This window comes from Pseudopodoces humilis, chromosome 19 (assembly GCF_049639895.1).
Source record: "Pseudopodoces humilis isolate 2021_Gansu_Grassland_sample_001 chromosome 19, ASM4963989v1, whole genome shotgun sequence".
In the NCBI taxonomy this organism is placed as follows: Eukaryota; Metazoa; Chordata; class Aves; order Passeriformes; family Paridae; genus Pseudopodoces; species Pseudopodoces humilis.
This window is the reverse complement of record NC_142218.1, coordinates 2,013,113-2,033,036: the sequence shown is the minus strand read 5'-3', so window position 1 is coordinate 2,033,036 and position 19,924 is coordinate 2,013,113. Positions and strand designations below refer to the sequence as shown.

General features: G+C 52.9%; 1 protein-coding gene across 1 annotated transcript; it reads left to right on the top strand.

The window, feature by feature from the left end:
- Positions 1-281: 281 nt before the first annotated feature.
- LOC148182794 (uncharacterized) lies at positions 282-19,427 on the top strand. The gene is made up of 15 exons (XM_088064753.1): positions 282-296; positions 1,235-1,282; positions 1,420-1,652; positions 2,089-2,242; positions 3,680-3,873; positions 5,203-5,330; positions 5,508-5,677; positions 6,445-6,624; positions 12,954-13,088; positions 13,365-13,508; positions 15,484-15,589; positions 16,181-16,525; positions 17,140-17,294; positions 18,245-18,562; positions 19,287-19,427. The coding sequence occupies exons 1-15, from the start codon at positions 282-284 to the stop codon at positions 19,425-19,427; spliced, it is 2,466 nt and encodes an 821-aa protein (XP_087920879.1).
- The last annotated feature ends 497 nt before the right edge of the window (positions 19,428-19,924 follow it).

The following is a 19,924-nucleotide window of genomic DNA, read 5'->3' as shown; positions in this document are numbered from 1 at the left end:
TTGGTTATTAGGGTTTGGACCCTGGAGCTGTCGACAGCTCATGAGCATTGGGGCTTGGACCTTGCGACGGCCAACAGCACTTTGATCCTGTGTGCTATTGACCCTACAAAGGCCAAGAACCTTTGGAGATTTGGGTTTGGACCCTGCAAAGGCCAAGGCCTTTTGACCCTGGGGTTCAACCCTGCGAAGGCCAAGGGCCTTTAGACATTAAGGGTTAAACCCTGCAAAGGCCAAGGGCCTTTGGACACTGCACTCTGGACACTGCTCGTTCCAAGGAGCGGATGGACTCGCGACGGGTGAGTGAGAAAGCCACTGCTCTCCTTGTGCCAAGCCCTGCAGGGGCCTGGGTGGGCCTGGGCTGAGCCTCAGGGAAGGGTTCCCTTTGGGAATAACAAGGGTTTAACAGTTGCTGTTCCAGAGCTCCAGCAGCTTTGGTGCTTGCTGTGGGGTCAGGCCTGGGAGGGAATGGGGGGCACCTGGCCATCCCAGAGCACAGCCACATCTCCTCCTCCTCCATCCTTGTCCCACCATTGAGGCCATGGGCACAAACAAGGGTCATCGCCTTCCCCTCAGCCTAATTTACAGTGCAGCCTCAGCGCTTCCCAGAGGCAAACATGGGTTTCTCTCAGACATTTCTGAGATGATCCCCAGTGGCCTAGGAGAGGCCATGGGGATAATAAGAAGATGCTCCCAAAATCTGGAGTACTTGTGCCAAGGGCAAAGGAGGCAAGAGTTGGGGTTGTCCAGGTGGGAGAAGGTTCCAGGGTGATCTTAGAGCCCCTATCAATGCATGAAGGAAGGGCCTGCAAGAGAGCTGGACAGCGACTTAAGGCAGGGGCCTGCAATGACAGGACGAGGGAAAATGGCTTCCCACTGAGACAGGGCAGGGATGGATAGGATATTTGCAGGGAATTCTGCCCTGTCAGGGTGCTGGGGCCCTGGCATAGGTTGCCCAGGGAAGCTGTGGCTGCCACTGGATCCCTGGGAGTGTTCAAGGCCAGGTTGGATGGGTCTCCGGGCAATGCCCATTTTGGTGTCCTTAGAAATGATGAGACACATTTCAGCATGTTTGTTTGTGCTGCTGTCAAACTACTGGGCTGAAAATATTCCCAAGGAGGGGAGGAAGAGCTCAGCTGGAATTGCTGCTCTCTGGGACAGGCTGGGAAGCACTTAGAGGTGACTGCCTTGGGGGCAGGCATGCAGTCTGAGTGTGCTCTTCCCTGTGCTCTTGCAGGGAGCTCGAGGACTTTCTCACCAGGGACGATCCTCCCGAGCCCCTGAGGTGAGTAAACTGTGCTGAGCTGGCTGGGATTTTGAAACTGAATGGACACTGGTTCTTGTGGGATCAGAAGAGGCATCTCAGTGGTACTTTGGAATAGGAAGAGAATGCCTGACTAACAGCTGGATGTGGGCTTTCAGGCGCTGATAGACGACGGTGACAGCATGGCCCATTCCATCATCTACACTGACAATCCTGGCAGCATCCTCTCAACTCTGACATCCACTGATAAACAGGATCCCTTTGGATTGCTTCGGGAACTCTCAGGGAATTGTAAGCGTGTGCAGCAACGTATTGATAAAATGGATGAAGAAACCCAAATGGCCACAAGCCACTATGAGCAGATGGAGAATCTGGTAGAAGAAATCATAGGGTGAGCATTTCCTCCTCCTCCTCCTCCTGCATTCCAGAGGCAATCTGCTTCTAGGTCTGGGAGTTCAGAGGTTCCTGGGTGAAGAAATCACCTGCCCTACCATGTGTGGCTCTTGAGCAAAGTCCTGTCAGGGCTTTTCATGACTCCTAAGGCTGTGTGGGACATGCACAGCCATGTTGGAATAGAAGACTCCTTCTTCTCACCATACCGCTTCCCTGAATTCTGTTCTTTGCGTGCCCCTGCCCAGCCACTGCTTCTCACTGAAGGAAGGCAAAATCCTGCCTTCCTTTCCCTTTGCCTCTGGAGGATTTCCTTGGGAGGGAAAGAGCAAGGTCTTCCTTAGCCCACTGCCCCCTGCTCCAGCCTGGAGTGCTGGAAATGGGATCAGTGACTCTTGAGGCCTCTTTGTTCTTCTGACTGAGCCTTGTCTCTGCAGTTGCTGCAAAAACGTTGGGAAGTCCAGGGAAAAGCTGCAGCAATGCATCGGAATCCCAGAGCCAGGAGCCTTGTGGCTGCGTCAAAGGAACACCGAGCAGTGGAAGGAAGCATCAGCCCAGGTGGAAAAGGCCCAGCAGCAGTACAGGATGGAGGTTGGTTTAGGAAATGGGACGGGTTTTCCCTTGAAAACTTGTCTTGGCCCTTCTTGTACAGTGGAGCCTGCACTGGAGGGAGAAGACCCCTCATTGCAGAACGAGCTGGAAGTCAAGAGGCAGACACTGGAGGAATTGCAGCTTCAGAGGGATCTGCTGGAGCAAAGGAGGGATGATGTTACCATGGCTCTGGACACCTCATTGCTAGGCAGCACCTGTGGGAGTGGGAGTTGTGCCAGCCAGATCAGCCCAGATGCTGTTTCTGGCAGTAGAAGACAGGGACACTGCTGTGCACACCTGCCTCAAGATGACACACACATTTTTTAGCCAGGGATATGCATGTTCATCAGCAAAGTGTTGCCTGCTTCTGCAAAATTTGTTGCTTTGGGCAGCCACAGAGCCTCTAAAACAGGGGATGGAGTTGGGGAAGAGTCTGGAGCACAGGTTTGACAAGGAGCAGCTGAGGGAGCTGGGGGGGCTCAGCCTGGAGAAAAGGAGGCTCAGGGGGCACCTTCTTGCTCTCTACAACTTCCTGTGACAGGAAGGTGCAGCAGCTGAGGGTTGGGCTCTGCTCCCAGGGAGCAAGGGACAGGACACGAGGAAACGGCCCCAAGCTGTGCCAGGAGAGGTTTGGATTGGGTGTTACAGGATAGCTGCAAGAGAAGGGTTTGTTTCTGATGGTCCCTCTCAGACAGTCTCCGTTCTGGGGTATGTGGTAGGTTTGGCAAATACACAGCAGAGATTTTGCTTTTGAAGAAAAGAGCTCAAAAACATGGTTTAGTCATCTGGCTTGAATAGCAGCAAGGGCCATTAGACACCTTCTCTGTGTAAGACAAGTAAGTGGTATTGTTGGTGTGAATTGCTGCACCAAGACAGCTGCATTGGCCACATCAGCCAGACTTCCATCAGTCACTAAATGTCTGCTCACCACAAGAACCATTTCCCTGCCAAGCATCCCCTTGTTGCAGAGAGCTGCTCTGAACAAGTGAGGAGGTGACATTTTGATGGGGGTTTTGTTCTAGCTGGGGAAATCCTGTGTATTTTCCTGTGCTTCAGGGAGCAAGATTGCTTTCCCCAACCTTCCTGAAAATGTCCAGTGCTGAAATAGATCCTAATAGAAATTTTGTTTGCCAAGTGTCACTTGAGGAAGATGCAGTGTTTTTGGGTCACAACATCGCGTTTGGAGTAGGGATGTTTGTTGGCAAGGAGCTGTCAGGTCCCAGGCAAGGCAGCAGGGCCTGACACAGCAGCTCCAAGGTAACAGTGGCAGAGGCTTTTGCAGCCCAGGGTATCAGAGCTGCATAGGGCAGATGCTGTGAACCTTTGAGCCCAGAGCACAGGTGCTCCTTGTCCTCTGGCTGCCTGCGAGGTGGCACTGGCTGGCTCTGCACAGGGCTCCTGAGGAAGGGCTCAAGCTGGACCTTGTCCTGTTTCCAGGTTTCCCAGGAGCAAGAGTCATCCAGCAGGGCTCTGGAGCAGCTGCGCCGGCAATCCTTTGGCCAAGGGCACGCTCTGGCCCAGGTGCGCAGAGAGAAGGAGCTGCTGGGCCAGGAGAAGGCTGCCCTTAAGGGACAACTGGCAGCTCTGGAGCAGCAGCGACAAGAGCTTTGCAAGCAGCTGGCAGAGACCAGGTAAAGGCAGGGAGCAGAGTCTTTCAGATGTTTTTACATTCCATGGACATAAAATGGAAGTGTCTCAAAATAAAAAAAAGTCACAATATGAAGGTTATTTTTCTGACATCTAAAACCAGCAAAACTCTCGTCAGCCTTGGGCTCCTGTTTGTGCTGCCAAGCACACTCCTGGGGGAAGTCAAAAGCAAGCCACCCAGCCCTGAATTGAGTAGTAGTTAAAGCATGCAGATGTTGAGTGAAACCAAGTTTCTCTTAGGTTTGGTTCCTTATTCTGGGCATCCCTCGTTCCTTACCAAGTAGCTTCACAAGATCCTGGTCTTCAGAACTGAAGCTCCATCTTGAGCATTCCAGGCTCTTACCTGGGGACGTTGGGTGTGTTTTGTTCTAGAAGGGGAAGTCCTGTATGTTTTCCCTTGTTGCTTGCTGCCATTCTGGGTGAAGCCAGAGGCTCCTGCTGAAAGTCTTGAGGCTTTCTGCTTCCAAGCCCACTCTTGAGAAGTGTGGGCCAGGTGCTGGAGCTGGTTAGAGAGCAGCAGGGAAAGCTCTTTGGAATCCTCAATGACCTCTGGGGATTCTTGCTGATTGTTGATGGGCATCCACCTGCCAAACCCACCAAGGTCCCTTTGCATGGTCCCTCTCACTCTGTAAAGAAGGACAAGTCACTTGGGCTACTGCCTGCTTAGCCAACAACACTAAAATAAAGGTGGCAAGCCTACTCCTTGACCTTGCATGAGTTTAAACAGCAGTCTCTGAATTCAGGTAGTTATTGTTCAGACAAAAGGGTGTTGGTATTTTTTACAAGTGCTGCCATGACCATGAGATTTTTCTGCACCATGCCAAGTAGTTCTGAAGTCTCTTAAATACACGGTGTCTGGAAGATGATGTACCTTTATGTCCATTTTCAAGAGCATTAAAAAGTCAGGAGTCGGGCAGGACAGGAGTCTGTTCTGTCCCCCTGCAGAGCAGCTTGCAAGTGCTGATGACAGAAGGGCTGTGAGCAGAGGCTGAGCCTTTGCTCGTCAGCCCATCCTGTCCAGGCACAGCTCCCCAGTGTCATAGGTCAGGAACAGCAAGTGAAGCTTTGGCTGTTGAGGTCGAGTTGGGCTGGGCTGTGTGTGCTGTGCCAGGCCATAAGGAAGGCCAGGGCACTCCCTCAGAGGGCCCTGCTTTGCTATGGAAATGGCACAAAAGTGCCTTCTCTGGACGAGTTTCCATGTGACCCAATTTCCACACTGATGTGTGGGGATCTTGAGCCTTGTTGTCCTGGAATAACCAGCTGTGGGTGTCAGGAGCAAGCAGCTCATGTCTCTCTGTATTTGCAACTTGTAGGTCAGCAAAGGACATCCTGGAATCCAGCCTGTCTGCTGCTCAGCAGCAGATATCTCAGCTGGAGATGAGCAGGAACCATCTGAAGGCTCAAGTGCTCACAGTCACACAGGCCAAGGCAGTGGTAGAAGGTGAGGACCTCGTGTGCTTTGTTGTGGTGCCACCCCTGCTGAGAGAAGCTCAGCACCCTGTAAAGCCACTTCTGTCCACAGGGCTTCTGAGGAGTGGTGGGGCTGGAGGCTCTGAAAGGGCCTGAGGTCAGTAAAGTCAGTAAAGACTCTGACTCCTGCTGTTGGTGATGTTTGCAGGACAAGTGAAATTCCTGCAACGAGAGCTGAAAGCAGAAAGAGCTCTCAGGAGAAAGGAACAAGAAGAGAGAGCTCAGCAGCTCTTGCAGGCAGAGAATCGGTGTGAAGAAAGCCTCAGGCTTCAGGGAACAGCCAAGCAAATGGAAATAAACAAGCTCCTGCAAGACCTGGTAGGGGACAATATGCTTCTGAATTGTCCAAGCTGGGCCTGTGGGAAGGTTCAGCACAAGCAGAGCCTGAGGGTGAGAAAGGGCAGCAATCCTCTGCCAGAGGCCTCTTGCTGCTGGGCTGGGCAGCAGAGCCAGCAGCTCAGACTTGGAGGTGTGTGAAGCCCCCCAGGATGGTGCTGGGACAGTAAATGCAGCCACGGCTCCAGTGAGGGCGTGAGACGAGTTCCAGAGCAGGTTGGGCAGTGCCCACCCAAAGTGTGGCAGCCCAGGGCAGGATCATCCCTGAGTCCCTCCTGCCACGGAGCAGATGCCAACGTGGAGCAGATGCCAACATGGAGCAGATGCCAACGTGGAGCAGATGCCATCAGTGCTTCTGGCTGCAGGAGTGGGAACTCAGGTCCTTTCTTGCTGTGCCTCCATGACTGACACAGGGATTAGGTTTGGCTTGGAAGCCAATGGAACAGGCCCCTGGTCCTTCAGTCCTTGTGGCTGGGGCATCAGGGAGGGGAAGGTGACACCTCCTTTTGTGAGTGCTTGGGCTCAATGCTTGTGAAGGTTTTTCCCAACAGAAATGATTCCATGAGGCTGTGATTCTTGCAGCTGCTGAGCCTCCTTTTAAATTCCCTGACAGGACGTGGTTTCTGGAGTGCAGAAAGCCAGTGCTGTTGTCTTTTCAGGTTGGGGTTTGTGGGATGGATGAAGCTTCACATCTTTCAGCAAGGAGCTTGCCTGCAACTTCATCTTGAAAATTTTTCTCCCCTCCTCAGAAAAATGAGCAAGAAAGACACCATGCAGAGTTGCAGGAGATGCTGGAGCAATGGGAAGAAGAGAAGGCAAAGAGAGAGCGGGAACACGAGAAGGTGCTGCTTGAGCTGAGGCAGAAAGTTGCCACCCTGCAGGCCCAACAACAAGACGAACAAATTAGATTTGAAAATGCCAAGCGACAGGTAATGGTTCTGAAGGGAGAACTGGTGTAATTTTTTGCAAGGCTGGAGCTGTGGAGATGGCAGGCTATGGGGGCTCTGTGGAGCATGTCCTCCATGTCTTCTCCATTGAATTTGGGCAGGTGAAAGGTGATCGGGTCTGTCTTTGGGACCAGGAATGAGCCCTCTCATAGGAAGCCAGGCAGAAACATCAGCTTTAAGCTGAGATTTTTGTGCTGCTCTTGTGTTCTGTTTTTCTGACATACCTCAGAGATTCTTCACTGTTCTCCTACCACTCCCCTTCTGGTGTGTGCTGGTAGGTGTTCAGTGCCAAAGTGAGATTGTAGGACTTTTCTTTTGTGGGCACAGGGAGGGTATAGCAGGAATGCTGACAAGAATGAGAAAAATCAGGTGAGTGAAACAGCAGTGGCACTGCAGTCACCCAGGGAGGACTCCGCAGCCTTCTTGCTTTTCCATGGCAGAGCAGCAGCTGATGGGCTGATCCCTGGGGCTGCCTCATGCTGTGGGGGCTCCATGGCAGCAGCTCTGAAGGACACTCAGTGCTCTGCTGAATCTTAGCTGCTGCCTCCTGGACAGCTGGGCCAGTTGGCCAGCAACCATCAACATGGACTCCTGCTGGCCTCTTCTTGGTTTGGGAGGTGCTGTTTTAGGTGCCCATAGCGGGCCACTTAGAGAGACTTGTTGTCCATATCCATTGTGAATCTGGTGCTTTCAGGACAGGGAGAAATGGAAAGTTGTCCTTTCCCTTTCCTCATGGCCTCTACTGTGGCTGACAGTAGCAGGCTGTGGCTGTCACCTCTGACTGCTTTGTTCTGTTTGACTGGAGGTGGAAGAGTTGACATCTCAGCTGGCAGCCTCCCGAGAGTTCCTGGAAAGCACAGTCCAGAGAGCCCAGCACGATGTGAGTGAGGCGCAGGAAGAGTCACGGCAGAAGATGCTGGAGACTGAAAACATCCAGAAGAGGCTGGAGGGGGCAGAACAAGAGAAGAAGGAGCTCCAAGTACAGCTACAGATAATGGAGAGGGAATGGAATCAATGGGAAGAAGTGGCAATGCAAAATTCAGAACTGCATGCTTTTGCAACTTCCCTAAAGAGAGAAAATGACAGGTAAATGAAAGCCTGTGGGACTCTGCAATGTGGTGAATGCATTCCCTCTTTGCCATCTTTGCACCTGCCTGGGGCTCTGGCAGCATTTCCTAAGTGGCAGATTCTGAACTCTCCATGAAGACACATCTCATTATCTGTATGTTGTGTTCATTCTCTAACATTTTAAGCCTTCAGTTAGTTTTTTTCTGAAGACAAAGGCTTTTGGGGTAGCTCTTTCCCTCTAGGGAGTGTTGTGCTGTTAGGTTAGGTTAGGTGGGTGTGTTAACAGTGCTGGAGCTGCAGTGTAAGGAGCTGGCTACATCCATCAGCTCCACCTTGGCTGCTGTAACTTGAAGCCTTTGGGATCTGATCAGCCTGGCACCTGATGCCTTTGCTGTCCTTAAACTTCTTAGGGCCCTGAGTGCTGATCCAGCCCTGGGAGGCACCCGAGAAACAAGAATGTCTCTGGTGCATTGTTCCTGATAAAATGCCCCCCGGTGCCTGGAGGGGCTCAAGCAGGGTCCCTGCCACCCTCCACACTCACAGGTGTTACTGACTGTGCAAAGAATGCAAGAAACCTGAGCAAGGTTAGGGGGGCTCCTCCAGCTGATCAAGTCAAGCCAGTCTTCAGTGCCACAGGATTCTTCTTCCAAGAAGAAGACAAAGGAAAGGCAGAGCACTCTTGCTTGCCTGGAGGTTTCTGCATCTTCCATCAGCTTGAGCTCCAAGCCTCTGTTGCCACTTCTGCCTTGGGCCTTTGTTCCTCCAGCTGAAAGTAGGATGGGTGCTGGTAAATCTCAGGGAACTTCCCAGACATCCCCTGGCTGTAGGGTGCTGCTCCTCCCACCTGGACATACAAGATGGGGGAAGGAAATGTCTCTTCCATGTTGACCAAACCTCTTCCCCTTGGAGCCTGGTTAGTCAGAAGAAAATTCTTCCTCTCCCCTAATGTCTTCATTGCAGGACTTTGTTAGGTTTGTATTCACATTCCCATCTCAAATAGAAGGTAGGCCATGTAGGCAGGAACTCCCTGTTCTTTCAGGAACAAAAGCAGAGTGGGCACATGCTGGGCTGTGACTGCAGGGGGAACAAACAGCCAAGTTGTTTAGACAAACCTCATCGGACAGAGCAGTTTTCTCCAAGATGGTGCAAATCATAGGAGTTTATAAAATGTGATACCATTAGTAATGAGTTGCATGCTTCCCTTCTAGGCTGATTCTGTCTCTGGAGGAAAGGAATATGCACCTCACAGAGCTGGAAGAAAAGAACGTGGCACTGAACAATCAGCTGTCTCAGTTTCATTCTGCTCTTCAGCAGGCTGAACACCTCTCTTCAAGCCGTGCAGGACAACTGCAGGAGCTCAACACCCAGGTAAGCTGTGCACTCCATCCTCTTCTCCAGGGACACACAACACCACCTTTGGCATGGGGGCCCCAACCTCTTTCCCCTCCCAGCAGCATCCACTGCCGCCGTGTTCTGCCCAGGGCTGCTGCGGCTGCACCCTCAGGCCAAGGCTGGATCTGGTGTCTGCTGCCGATGTTTTCTCCCATTCTCTCCTGGGTCCCAGCAGGAAATCTGGGAGGAGAAGCAGCACCACACTCCTCTGGAGCTTCTCTGTCCCTCTGTTAGCAGTGCTGTCCCTGACAGGATTGCTGCCTGTGCCAGGCACTGAGCAATGTGGGGACACAGACGTGGCTATGGCAGGCTGGGCAGGGCACTTCCACCACAGCCAGTTCAGCCCGTGTTCAGAGCTGCAGCCTCAAGGGTGTCCCTTGCCTCCCTTTCCCTGTTTTCTCTACCTTTGTCTCCACTGGAATCCTTGGTTCTGCACCTTCTGTTTCTGGTGTATTTCTGCCTGAAGTCATTTCTCCTTCAATGCTCTCCCTACTGCCCGCTCTGCTGCCTCAGGAGCAGCCCAGTCCCTGAGGCTCTCTGCATCCATCTTCCAGATCCAGGCTATGCAGGATGCAGTGACAGAGAAGGCAGCTCAGCAGGACACTCGAGAGAAGGAGCTGCTGCAGGAGCTGGAAAAGTCCCGAGCAGGAGAACAGAGCTTGAGGGACGCTGTGCATGTGCTGCAGGTTGAGATGTCTGGGCTGCGTCTGAGGCTCCAGAGCTCTGAGGAAAGAGCAGAGGCCATGGCCACACACTGTGAGGCCATGGAGATGGAGCTGAGGATGGCTGAGGCTGACAACAACCAAATCAAGGCCTGCAATCAGGAGCTGCAGACACTGTTGGAGGAAACTCAGCAAGGTACAACTTCTCTCCCATCCATTGCCCCATCCTGTTCCACCAGCGGGGATCTCTGATCCCATGCAGAGGTAAAGGCCTGTGCCCAGAGATGGCAGACAGGAAAAACAACCAGTATGAGATTTTTCCATCCAAGTGCCTGTGAAAGCCTTTTCTTGAGAACGATGCTGTGGCTGGCAGTGCCAACTGGCTCTGCTGTGGCTGATCCCATACACAGCTGGTGCCTTTCAGGTGCTGTGTCTGTGCTAAGCAGCTGGAGCTGGATGCCTGAGGCAAATTCTCTCCTGCTCCAGGCCCTGCCAGAGCCTCCAGGCTATTGGCCCCTCTGGAGCAGGGCTGCACAGGCATCCCTGCTGCTTTGTCTCTCTTGGATTGTTCACTCTGCACAAGGCCAAGAGCAAACACACTTTGCTATTCCTGTGAACCTTGCCCCTGCCATTCCTGCTTTTTTCTCTGCCTGTAAGTTTCCTTCATTTCTGTAAGTTTCGGGAGCTCTTGGAGGTTTAGGGCCTGGCAAACCCAGTCAGGCAGAGAAGACAGTGCTGTTGTCTCTGCAGGGTGTCCATCAGTTTGCTTTACTTTGCTTTTCCCCTTCTCTTTCCCTTTCCCTCCTGCAGCAGTATGGAGGGCAGAACAGCAGAAGATCTTTCTAAGTACGGGCCTGAAGGAGGAGGCCACTGCCTTGAAGGAAGAGGCTGTGACACTTCGTCAGGAGATGGAATCACTGCAGAGGAAATTGGAGAGCCAGGAGAAGGAAAGGAAGGATTTTCTGGTGAGAATGGCAGATACCACAAAGGGCCATTTCCCAGCTATGTTTGCACCCTGTGTTACCAGTTCTAAGGAGCACCTTTTTCCAGTTTAACTTTCCTAATTGCATTCTTCTGAATAAGGAGGAAATGATGTTGTAGCCATGTCAAAGCCAGTTAGCACTGAGGCTGCTGATTTTCCTCCATGCTGGAGTTCCGTGCCCTGGAAGCTTTAGTTCTCCATGTCCACACTGTCTCCATTGACATTTCATGGTTTGGGCAATTTCTGGTGTCCAAATCCATGTTCAGATTTCTAAATATCTGGAGCTGGCAGGAGGGGTGAGAAGACCAAGTTTGCTGTTAATTGAAAGGTGTTTGGCCTTGGCCATGTGAGAGCAGGCAGTGGGGAGAGAAGAGAGGAAAGCCAAGTGCTGATGCAGATCAGGACGTGTGCCTGCAAGGGGAGAACTCGTCCTGAGTGGCAGCAGGGAATGACAGACTGATCTGGCCATTGGTGCTGCAAGAGAGGGCAGTGGGGCTCTCGGGGATGCTGCCCTGGAAACTCTACACAGGAGTGTTGGAAAAGCACTCCTGTTGCCCCAAGGCCTTGGAATGAAATGCTGAGGGTGTTTGCTCTCCTTCCTTCCTGATGGACAGCACATCCTCATGGCACTGCCTAAATCCTGCTTAACATTGACTTGAGATCCTGGCTGCAGTTCTGGCAGCTCGTGCCCAAAGGAACACGGGAGTGGAGCTGCCAGAGGTCGGGGAGGGGCAGAAAGGAAGCTGGGATGGGCTGAGCGAGCTGGGAAAGAGGCAGCGTCAAGGGGGGCCCAGCCAAGGTCTGCAGCAGCCCGAGAGGCAGAGAGAGAGAGAGGGGCAGCACGTGCCTGCCCCTGCAGCAGGAGTCCAGATCTGGTATGAGAAGCAAACCAAGAGAGGCAATGAGTGAGTCTTCTTCTCCCTGTTTTGGCAGCATGAACGGGAATTGTACCAACAGCAGCTGAGAGACCTGGAAATGAAGAAGGACATGGGTGCACCTGACATCCAAAGACGGAAGAAGATAACCCAGGAACTGGAAGTGGAGAGGGAAGACATGCAAGAAGAGTTGGACCATGGGACTGCTGCTGCCTTGAAGAAGAGAGGAACAGAAGAAATCAAAGGGACAGAGAATGGACAACTCCAGATTTCTGCACTGAGGAAGAGTGAAGTGGCCAAAGGGACTTTGAAGAAAAAGTTAGTGATCCTGCAGGGAGAATCTCCTGACAACTGCATGGGCCAGTCTCATCTCCAGGTAGGCAGAGGCACTGACCTTCAGTCCACTCCAATGTCCCTGAAGAATTCCAGTGACGTTTCCCATAAAGAAGTGGGACTCTGTATCCCTGTCAGTCCAGGCCTACTTGGCCAAAGCAGCCCAGGCTGCAGCAGGCAGCCTTGTCTGTCTGCCTGGCCCCAGCCAGAGACCATTGACTGCCAGATTGTTTCCTGGCACGCCCAGAATGACTGCTACAGCTCTGGAGTTTGCTGTTCAAATCAGCTGCAGGCCAAATGCTGGGCATGGGGAGCTGCTTCTCCTGTGCCCACACAAGATCATGGCAACACGTGGGGATTTGGATTTGGTGTGGGAAGGAATGGAGCAGGTGAGCAGGGCGACGGACTAAACCCAGCAGAGTTTTGTACCAGGAGATCTGAGCAGCAGCAGCTGCACTGCTGGTGCTTAGAGTAAATTGTATTGGCAGATGTGGAAGATGCAGTATTTTTGGGTCACAACATCGCGTTTGGAGTAGGGATGTTTGTTGGCAAGGAGCTGTCAGGTCCCAGGCAAGGCAGCAGGGCCTGACACAGCAGCTCCAAGGTAACAGTGGCAGAGGCTTTTGCAGCCCAGGGTATCAGAGCTGCATAGGGCAGATGCTGTGAACCTTTGAGCCCAGAGCACAGGTGCTCCTTGTCCTCTGCTGCCTGCGAGGTGGCACTGGCTGGCTCTGCACAGGGCTCCTGAGGAATGCTGAGAAGGATGAGAAAAATTAGTTTAATGACTTGTCTGGAGTATTTCTGAAGAGTATCCCAGAGATGTCTTCTGGGCTGTGGTTTAAGTCACTTCCTGGGCAGCTGTGGCTCCCCGGGGCAGACAGTGGCCCAGGGGAGCAGCAGCCAAGTGCTCTGAGGGCGCGTGAGCCCATCCGTCTTTGCCTCTTGCCACACAGATGTTGCAGGCAAGTGTGAAACCCTCTGCTCTTTGCTTCTGTGCAGTTGCTGCAGGAAGAGCAGTATGAGAAGACGGCTTTAACAGAGGCACTGGTCCAAATTCGGGGAGATCTCAGCCAAGCGTGCCAGCAGGTCCAGCAGCTCAGGCAGGAGGTGAAAGAGCAGCAAGAGAAGGGACAGGTAAGTCTGAGTAGGCAGGGAATGGAGTGCAGGGCAGGGACAAGGGCACAAAAGGCAGCTCCTGGGACTGAGGGGGCAAGGGCTGCCTCAGGCTGTGGGAGCACAGAGCCTGGTAAGCTCCAGAGCTCAGCCCCAGGAAGGAGGGCTTGCAGTGCAAGTAGAGCTGGGTCGAGAAGCCAGAAGGAGTAGCTGAATAAATGGGATTTCGAGACAGCAAGTGCAAAAATCTGAGCCTGAGGGCAGGTCCCAAGAATTTGTTCTGCATTTTGTTGCCAGACCATCAAGGCAAAGCTGCAAGCTGAGCTGCAGGAAGCTCATACTGAAATCCAGGCAGAGCAGAGGAGGCACAATGAAGAGCTTCAGAGCATCAGAGAGGAGATGAATGTCCTCCTTGAGCAGAGGGATGCTGTACAAAAGCAGGTGAGTGAAACAGCAGTGGCACTGCAGTCACCCAGGGAGGACTCTGTGGCCTTCTTGTTTTTCCATGGCAGAGCAGCAGCTGATGGGCTGATCCCTGGGGCTGCCTCATGCTGTGGGGGCTCCATGGCAGCTGCTCTGGAGGACACTCAGTGCTCTACTGAATCTCAGCTGCTGCCTCCTGGACAGCTGGGCCAGTCCTCTGGGCTGTTGGCCAGCAACCATCAGCATGGACTCCTGCTGGCCTCTTCTTGCTAGCCTTGGTTTTGGAGGTGCTGTTTTAGGTGCCCATAGCGGGCCACTTAGAGACTTAACCAAGTTGTCCATATCCATTGTGAATCTGGTGCTTTCAGGACAGGGAGAAATGGAAAGTTGTCCTTTCCCTTTCCTCATGGCCTCTACTGTGGCTGACAGTAGCAGGCTGTGGCTGTCACCTCTGACTGCTTTGTTCTGTTTGACTGGAGGTGGAAGAGTTGACATCTCAGCTGGCAGCCTCCCGAGAGTTCCTGGAAAGCACAGTCCAGAGAGCCCAGCAAGATGTGAGTGAGGCGCAGGAAGAGTCACGGCAGAAGATGCTGGAGACTGAAAACATCCAGAAGAGGCTGGAGGGGGCAGAACAAGAGAAGAAGGAGCTCCAAGTACAGCTACAGATAATGGAGAGGGAATCGAAACAATGGGAAGAAGTGGCAATGCAAAATTCAGAACTGCATGCTTTTGCGACTTCCCTAAAGAGAGAAAATGACAGGTAAATGAAAGCCTGTGGGACTCTGCAATGTGGTGAATGCATTCCCTCTTTGCCATCTTTGCACCTGCCTGGGGCTCTGGCAGCATTTCCTAAGTGGCAGATTCTGAAGTCTCCATGAAGACACATCTCATTATCTGTATGTTGTGTTCATTCTCTAACATTTTAAGCCTTCAGTTAGTTTTTTTCTGAAGACAAAGGCTTTCGGGGTAGCTCTTTCCCTCTAGGGAGTGTTGTGCTGTTAGGTTAGGTTAGGTTAGGTTAAGTTAGGTTAGGTTAGGTTAGGTGGGTGTGTTAACAGTGCTGGAGCTGCAGTGTAAGGAGCTGGCTACATCCATCAGCTCCACCTTGGCTGCTGTAACTTGAATCCTTTGGGATCTGATCAGCCTGGCATCTGATGCCTTTGCTGGGCTGAACCTTCTTAAGGCCCTGAGTGCTGATCCAGCCCTGGGAGATTGCCCTGGGAGGCACCCGAGAAACAAGAATGTCTCTGGTGCATTGTTCCTGATAAAATGCCCCCCGGTGCCTGGAGGGGCTCAAGCAGGGTCCCTGCCACCCTCCACACTCACAGGTGTTACTGACTGTGCAAAGAATGCAAGAAACCTGAGCAAGGTTAGGGGGGCTCCTCCAGCTGATCAAGTCAAGCCAGTCTTCAGTGCCACAGGATTCTTCTTCCAAGAAGAAGACAAAGGAAAGGCAGAGCACTCTTGCTTGCCTGGAGGTTTCTGCATCTTCCATCAGCTTGAGCTCCAAGCCTCTGTTGCCACTTCTGCCTTGGGCCTTTGTTCCTCCAGCTGAAAGTAGGATGGGTGCTGGTAAATCTCAGGGAACTTCCCAGACATCCCCTGGCTGTAGGGTGCTGCTCCTCCCACCTGGACATACAAGATGGGGGAAGGAAATGTCTCTTCCATGTTGACCAAACCTCTTCCCCTTGGAGCCTGGTTAGTCAGAAGAAAATTCTCCCTCTCCCCTAATGTCTTCATTGCAGGACTTTGTTAGGTTTGTATTCACATTCCCATCTCAAATAGAAGGTAGGCCATGTAGGCAGGAACTCCCTGTTCTTTCAGGAACAAAAGCAGAGTGGGCACATGCTGGGCTGTGACTGCAGGGGGAACAAACAGCCAAGTTGTTTAGACAAACCTCATCGGACAGAGCAGTTTTCTCCAAGATGGTGCAAATCATAGGAGTTTATAAAATGTGATACCATTAGTAATGAGTTGCATGCTTCCCTTCTAGGCTGATTCAGTCTCTGGAGGAAAGGAATATGCACCTCACAGAGCTGGAAGAAAAGAACGTGGCACTGAACAATCAGCTGTCTCAGTTTCATTCTGCTCTTCAGCAGGCTGAACACCTCTCTTCAAGCCGTGCAGGACAACTGCAGGAGCTCAACACCCAGGTAAGCTGTGCACTCCATCCTCTTCTCCAGGGACACACAACACCACCTTTGGCATGGGGGCCCCAACCTCTTTCCCCTCCCAGCAGCATCCACTGCCGCCGTGTTCTGCCCAGGGCTGCTGCGGCTGCACCCTCAGGCCAAGGCTGGATCTGGTGTCTGCTGCCGATGTTTTCTCCCATTCTCTCCTGGGTCCCAGCAGGAAATCTGGGAGGAGAAGCAGCACCACACTCCTCTGGAGCTTCTCTGTCCCTCTGTTAGCAGTGCTGTCCCTGACAGGATTGGTGCCTGTGCCAGGCACTGAGCAATGTGGGGACACAGACGTGGCTATGGCAGGCTGGGCAGGGCACTTCCACCACAGCCAGTTCAGCCCGTGTTCAGAGCTGCAGCCTCAAGGGTGCCTCTTGCCTCCCTTTCCCTGTTTTCTCTACCTTTGTCTCCACTGGAATCCTTGGTTCTGCACCTTCTGTTTCTGGTGTATTTCTGCCTGAAGTCATTTCTCCTTCAATGCTCTCCCTACTGCCCGCTCTGCTGCCTCAGGAGCAGCCCAGTCCCTGAGGCTCTCTGCATCCATCTTCCAGACAGGGGCCCTGCAGGATGCAGTGACAGAGAAGGCAGCTCAGCAGGACACTCGAGAGAAGGAGCTGCTGCAGGAGCTGGAAAAGTCCCGAGCAGGAGAACAGAGCTTGAGGGACGCTGTGCATGTGCTGGAGGCTGAGGTGTCTGAGCTGCGTCTGAGGCTCCAGAGCTCTGAGGAAAGAGCAGAGGCCATGGCCATACACTGTGAGGCCATGGAGATGGAGCTGAGGATGGCTGAGGCTGACAACAACCAAATCAAGGCCTGCAATCAGGAGCTGCAGACACTGTTGGAGGAAACTCAGCAAGGTACAACTCCTCTCCCATCCATTGCCCCATCCTGTTCCACCAGCGGGGATCTCTGATCCCATGCAGAGGTAAAGGCCTGTGCCCAGAGATGGCAGACAGGAAAAACAACCAGTATGAGATTTATCCATCCAAGTGCCTGTGAAAGCCTTTTCTTGAGAACGATGCTGTGGCTGGCAGTGCCAACTGGCTCTGCTGTGGCTGATCCCATACACAGCTGGTGCCTTTCAGGTGCTGTGTCTGTGCTAAGCAGCTGGAGCTGGATGCCTCAGCTCAATTCCACCAAGCTTTGGGCCCTGCCAGAGCCTCCAGGCTATTGGCCCCTCTGGAGCAGGGCTGCACAGGCATCCCTGCTGCTTTGTCTCTCTTGGATTGCTCACTCTGCACAAGGCCAGGAGCAAACACACTTTGCTATTCCTCTGAACCTTGCCCCTGCCATTCCTGCTTTTTTCTCTGCCTGGAAGTTTCCTTCATTTCTCTCAGGTTTGGAAGATCTTGTGGGCTTAAGACTTGGCAAACCCAGTCAGGCAGAGAAGACAGTGCCATTGTCTCTGCAGGATGCCCATCAGTTTGCTTTACTTTGCTTTCCCCCTTCTCTTTCCCCTTCCCTCCTGCAGCATTATGGAGGGCAGAACACCAGAAAATCTTTCTAAGAACGGGCCTGAAGGAAGAGGCCACTGCCCTGAAGAAAGAGGCTGTGACTGTTCGTCAGGAGATGGAATATCTTCGGAGGAAATTGGAGAGTCAGGAGAAGGAAAGGAAGGATCTTCTGGTGAGAATGGCAGATGCCACAAAGGGCCATTTCCCAGCTATGTTTGCCCCTTGTGTTGCCAGTTCTAAGGAGCACCTTTTTCCATTTTACCTTTCCTAATTTCATTCCTCTGAATAAGGAGGAAATGATGTTGTAGCCATGTCAAAGCCAGTTAGCACTGAGGCTGCTGATTTTCCTCCATGCTGGAGTTCCGTGCCCTGGAAGCTTTAGTTCTCCATGTCCACACTGTCTCTATTGACATTGCATGGTTTGGGCAATTTCTGGTGTCCAAATCCATGTTCAGATTTCTAAATATCTGGAGCTGGCAGGAGGGGTGAGAAGACCAAGTTTGCTGTTAATTGAAAGGTGTTTGGCCTTGGCCATGTGAGAGCAGGCAGTGGGGAGAGAAGAGAGGAAAGCCAAGTGCTGATGCAGATCAGGACGTGTGCCTGCAAGGGGAGAACTCGTCCTGAGTGGCAGCAGGGAATGACAGACTGATCTGGCCATTGGTGCTGCAAGAGAGGGCAGTGGGGCTCTCGGGGATGCTGCCCTGGAAACTCTACACAGGAGTGTTGGAAAAGCACTCCTGTTGCCCCAAGGCCTTGGAATGAAATGCTGAGGGTGTTTGCTCTCCTTCCTTCCTGATGGACAGCACATCCTCATGGCACTGCCTAAATCCTGCTTAGCATTGACTTGAGATCCTGGCTGCAGTTCTGGCAGCTCGTGCCCAAAGGAACACGGGAGTGGAGCTGCCAGAGGTCGGGGAAGGGCAGAAAGGAAGCTGGGATGGGCTGAGCGAGCTGGGAAAGAGGCAGCGTCAAGGGGGGCCCAGCCAAGGTCTGCAGCAGCCCGAGAGGCAGAGAGAGAGAGAGGGGCAGCACGTGCCTGCCCCTGCAGCAGGAGTCCAGATCTGGTATGAGAAGCAAACCAAGAGAGGCAATGAGTGAGTCTTCTTCTCCCTGTTTTGGCAGCATGAACGGGAATTGTACCAACAGCAGCTGAGAGACCTGGAAATGAAGAAGGAAATGGGTGCACCTGACATCCAAAGACGGAAGAAGATAACCCAGGAACTGGAAGTGGAGAGGGAAGACATGCAAGAAGAGTTGGACCATGGGACTGCTGCTGCCTTGAAGAAAAGAGGAACAGAAGAAATCAAAGGGACAGACAATGGACAGCTTCTGACTTCTGCACTGAGGAAGAGTGAATTGGCCAAAGGGACTTTGAAGAAAAAGTTAGTGATGCTGCAGAGAAAATCTCCTGACAACTGCATGGGCCAGTCTCATCTCCAGGTAGGCAGAGGCACTGACCTTCAGTCCACTCCAATGTCCCTGAAGAATTCCAGTGACGTTTCCCATAAAGAAGTGGGACTCTATATCCCTGTCAGTCCAGGCCTACTTGGGCAAAGGATGCTTGCCAAGCTGGAGATTTCTGAGGGACAGCTCTTGTGGTGTTTGAAATAAGGCAATCATCTCCCCTCTGAATCCCCAGCAGGCTGTTGGAGCACAAGAGGAGCAGCTGTTACGTGTCTCACAGACCAGGCTGGAACCTCAGCTACCGCTTGCATCAGCTCAGGAAAAGACAGAGTCTCCTGAATGAACCACTGAGCCCAGGAGAACCCTTGAGCAGGTAAAATGGGCTTTCTGTGCCTCCACAGAGCCTCAGGCTCCTCTGGAACACAGCACGTTTGCCCAGGCAGTGCTTTGCACTGCCCTGCTTGTTTCCTTGCCTCTCCCTGTCCCTGCTGTGGGCGCACCCTTTTGTTTGTTCTGTCTCTTGCGGCAGCCCAGGGCTTTCTCAAAGGTGCCTTCACTGCACTGTCTCCCTCCCTGGCCCCGTGTCCCTGGACACACACTGGCCTCTCTTGCGCAGCCCCCAGCGAGAGCTTTTTGCCCCCAGTGTTGTCTGGTGCAATTCAGGGTCTCAGAGCAGAGATCTTGCATTGATGTCCAGAGGTTCTTTTGCTCCATGTTTGCTGACGGATTTCTGTGACCCTTTCTCCCATCCAATGTGCAGGTGGAACCTGAAGGAAGAAGAATCAGAACTTTTAGGAGAGTGTTCCCCCCAGAGTCCCTTACGTTCAGGGTCTCCAAGTCTGACCACCAAAATAGGTCAACTTCTGAAAGAAGCTCCAGCAGCTCAGGGGAGCAGCAGTAGCCCTCCTGCTGATGCACAGCCTGTGGAGCAAGGGCTCAGTGGCCCAAATGTGTCCTTTGGAAATCAGAGTTGGGTTCCTCGCTGCTGTTGGAACTCTCTCTGCTAGACCTGTGGGGGCTGAGGGATGTACGTGGGAAGGGTTTGGCAGCCTTGGACCGGACTTGTTGATCATCTGAGCTCTGTTCAGGGCCAGTCTGGGAGCCTGTTCCTTTCCCCTTCCCCAAGGGCAGAGTGTTGGTGAGGGCTGCAGTTGGAGGCTGTGTCTGCCCTGACAGCCGGTACCGTGGGGCTGTGGATGCTGCTGCCAGCGTGGGCTTGTCTGAGCCGGGCCTTGTGCCTCTTTCAGGTGTCCCTGCTGCAGTCACAGCTGGCCCGAGACCGACAGCACCACCTGGAGAGCTGTGCAGGGAGCAGGCACGAGACACTCCCCTTGAGTCACAGGGAGCGGAAGGGATCTCCTTGCTTCCTAAACTTCTCAGAGAGGAGCCAGAGTGCAG

Bases quoted from the DNA above. Each gene is read 5' to 3' on its own strand.
- LOC148182794 (XM_088064753.1), top strand. The intron at 3,874-5,202 runs GTAAAGGCAGGG...TGCAACTTGTAG, and splicing joins AAGCAGCTGGCAGAGACCAG to GTCAGCAAAGGACATCCTGG. The intron at 13,089-13,364 runs GTAAGTCTGAGT...TTTTGTTGCCAG, and splicing joins AGCAGCAAGAGAAGGGACAG to ACCATCAAGGCAAAGCTGCA.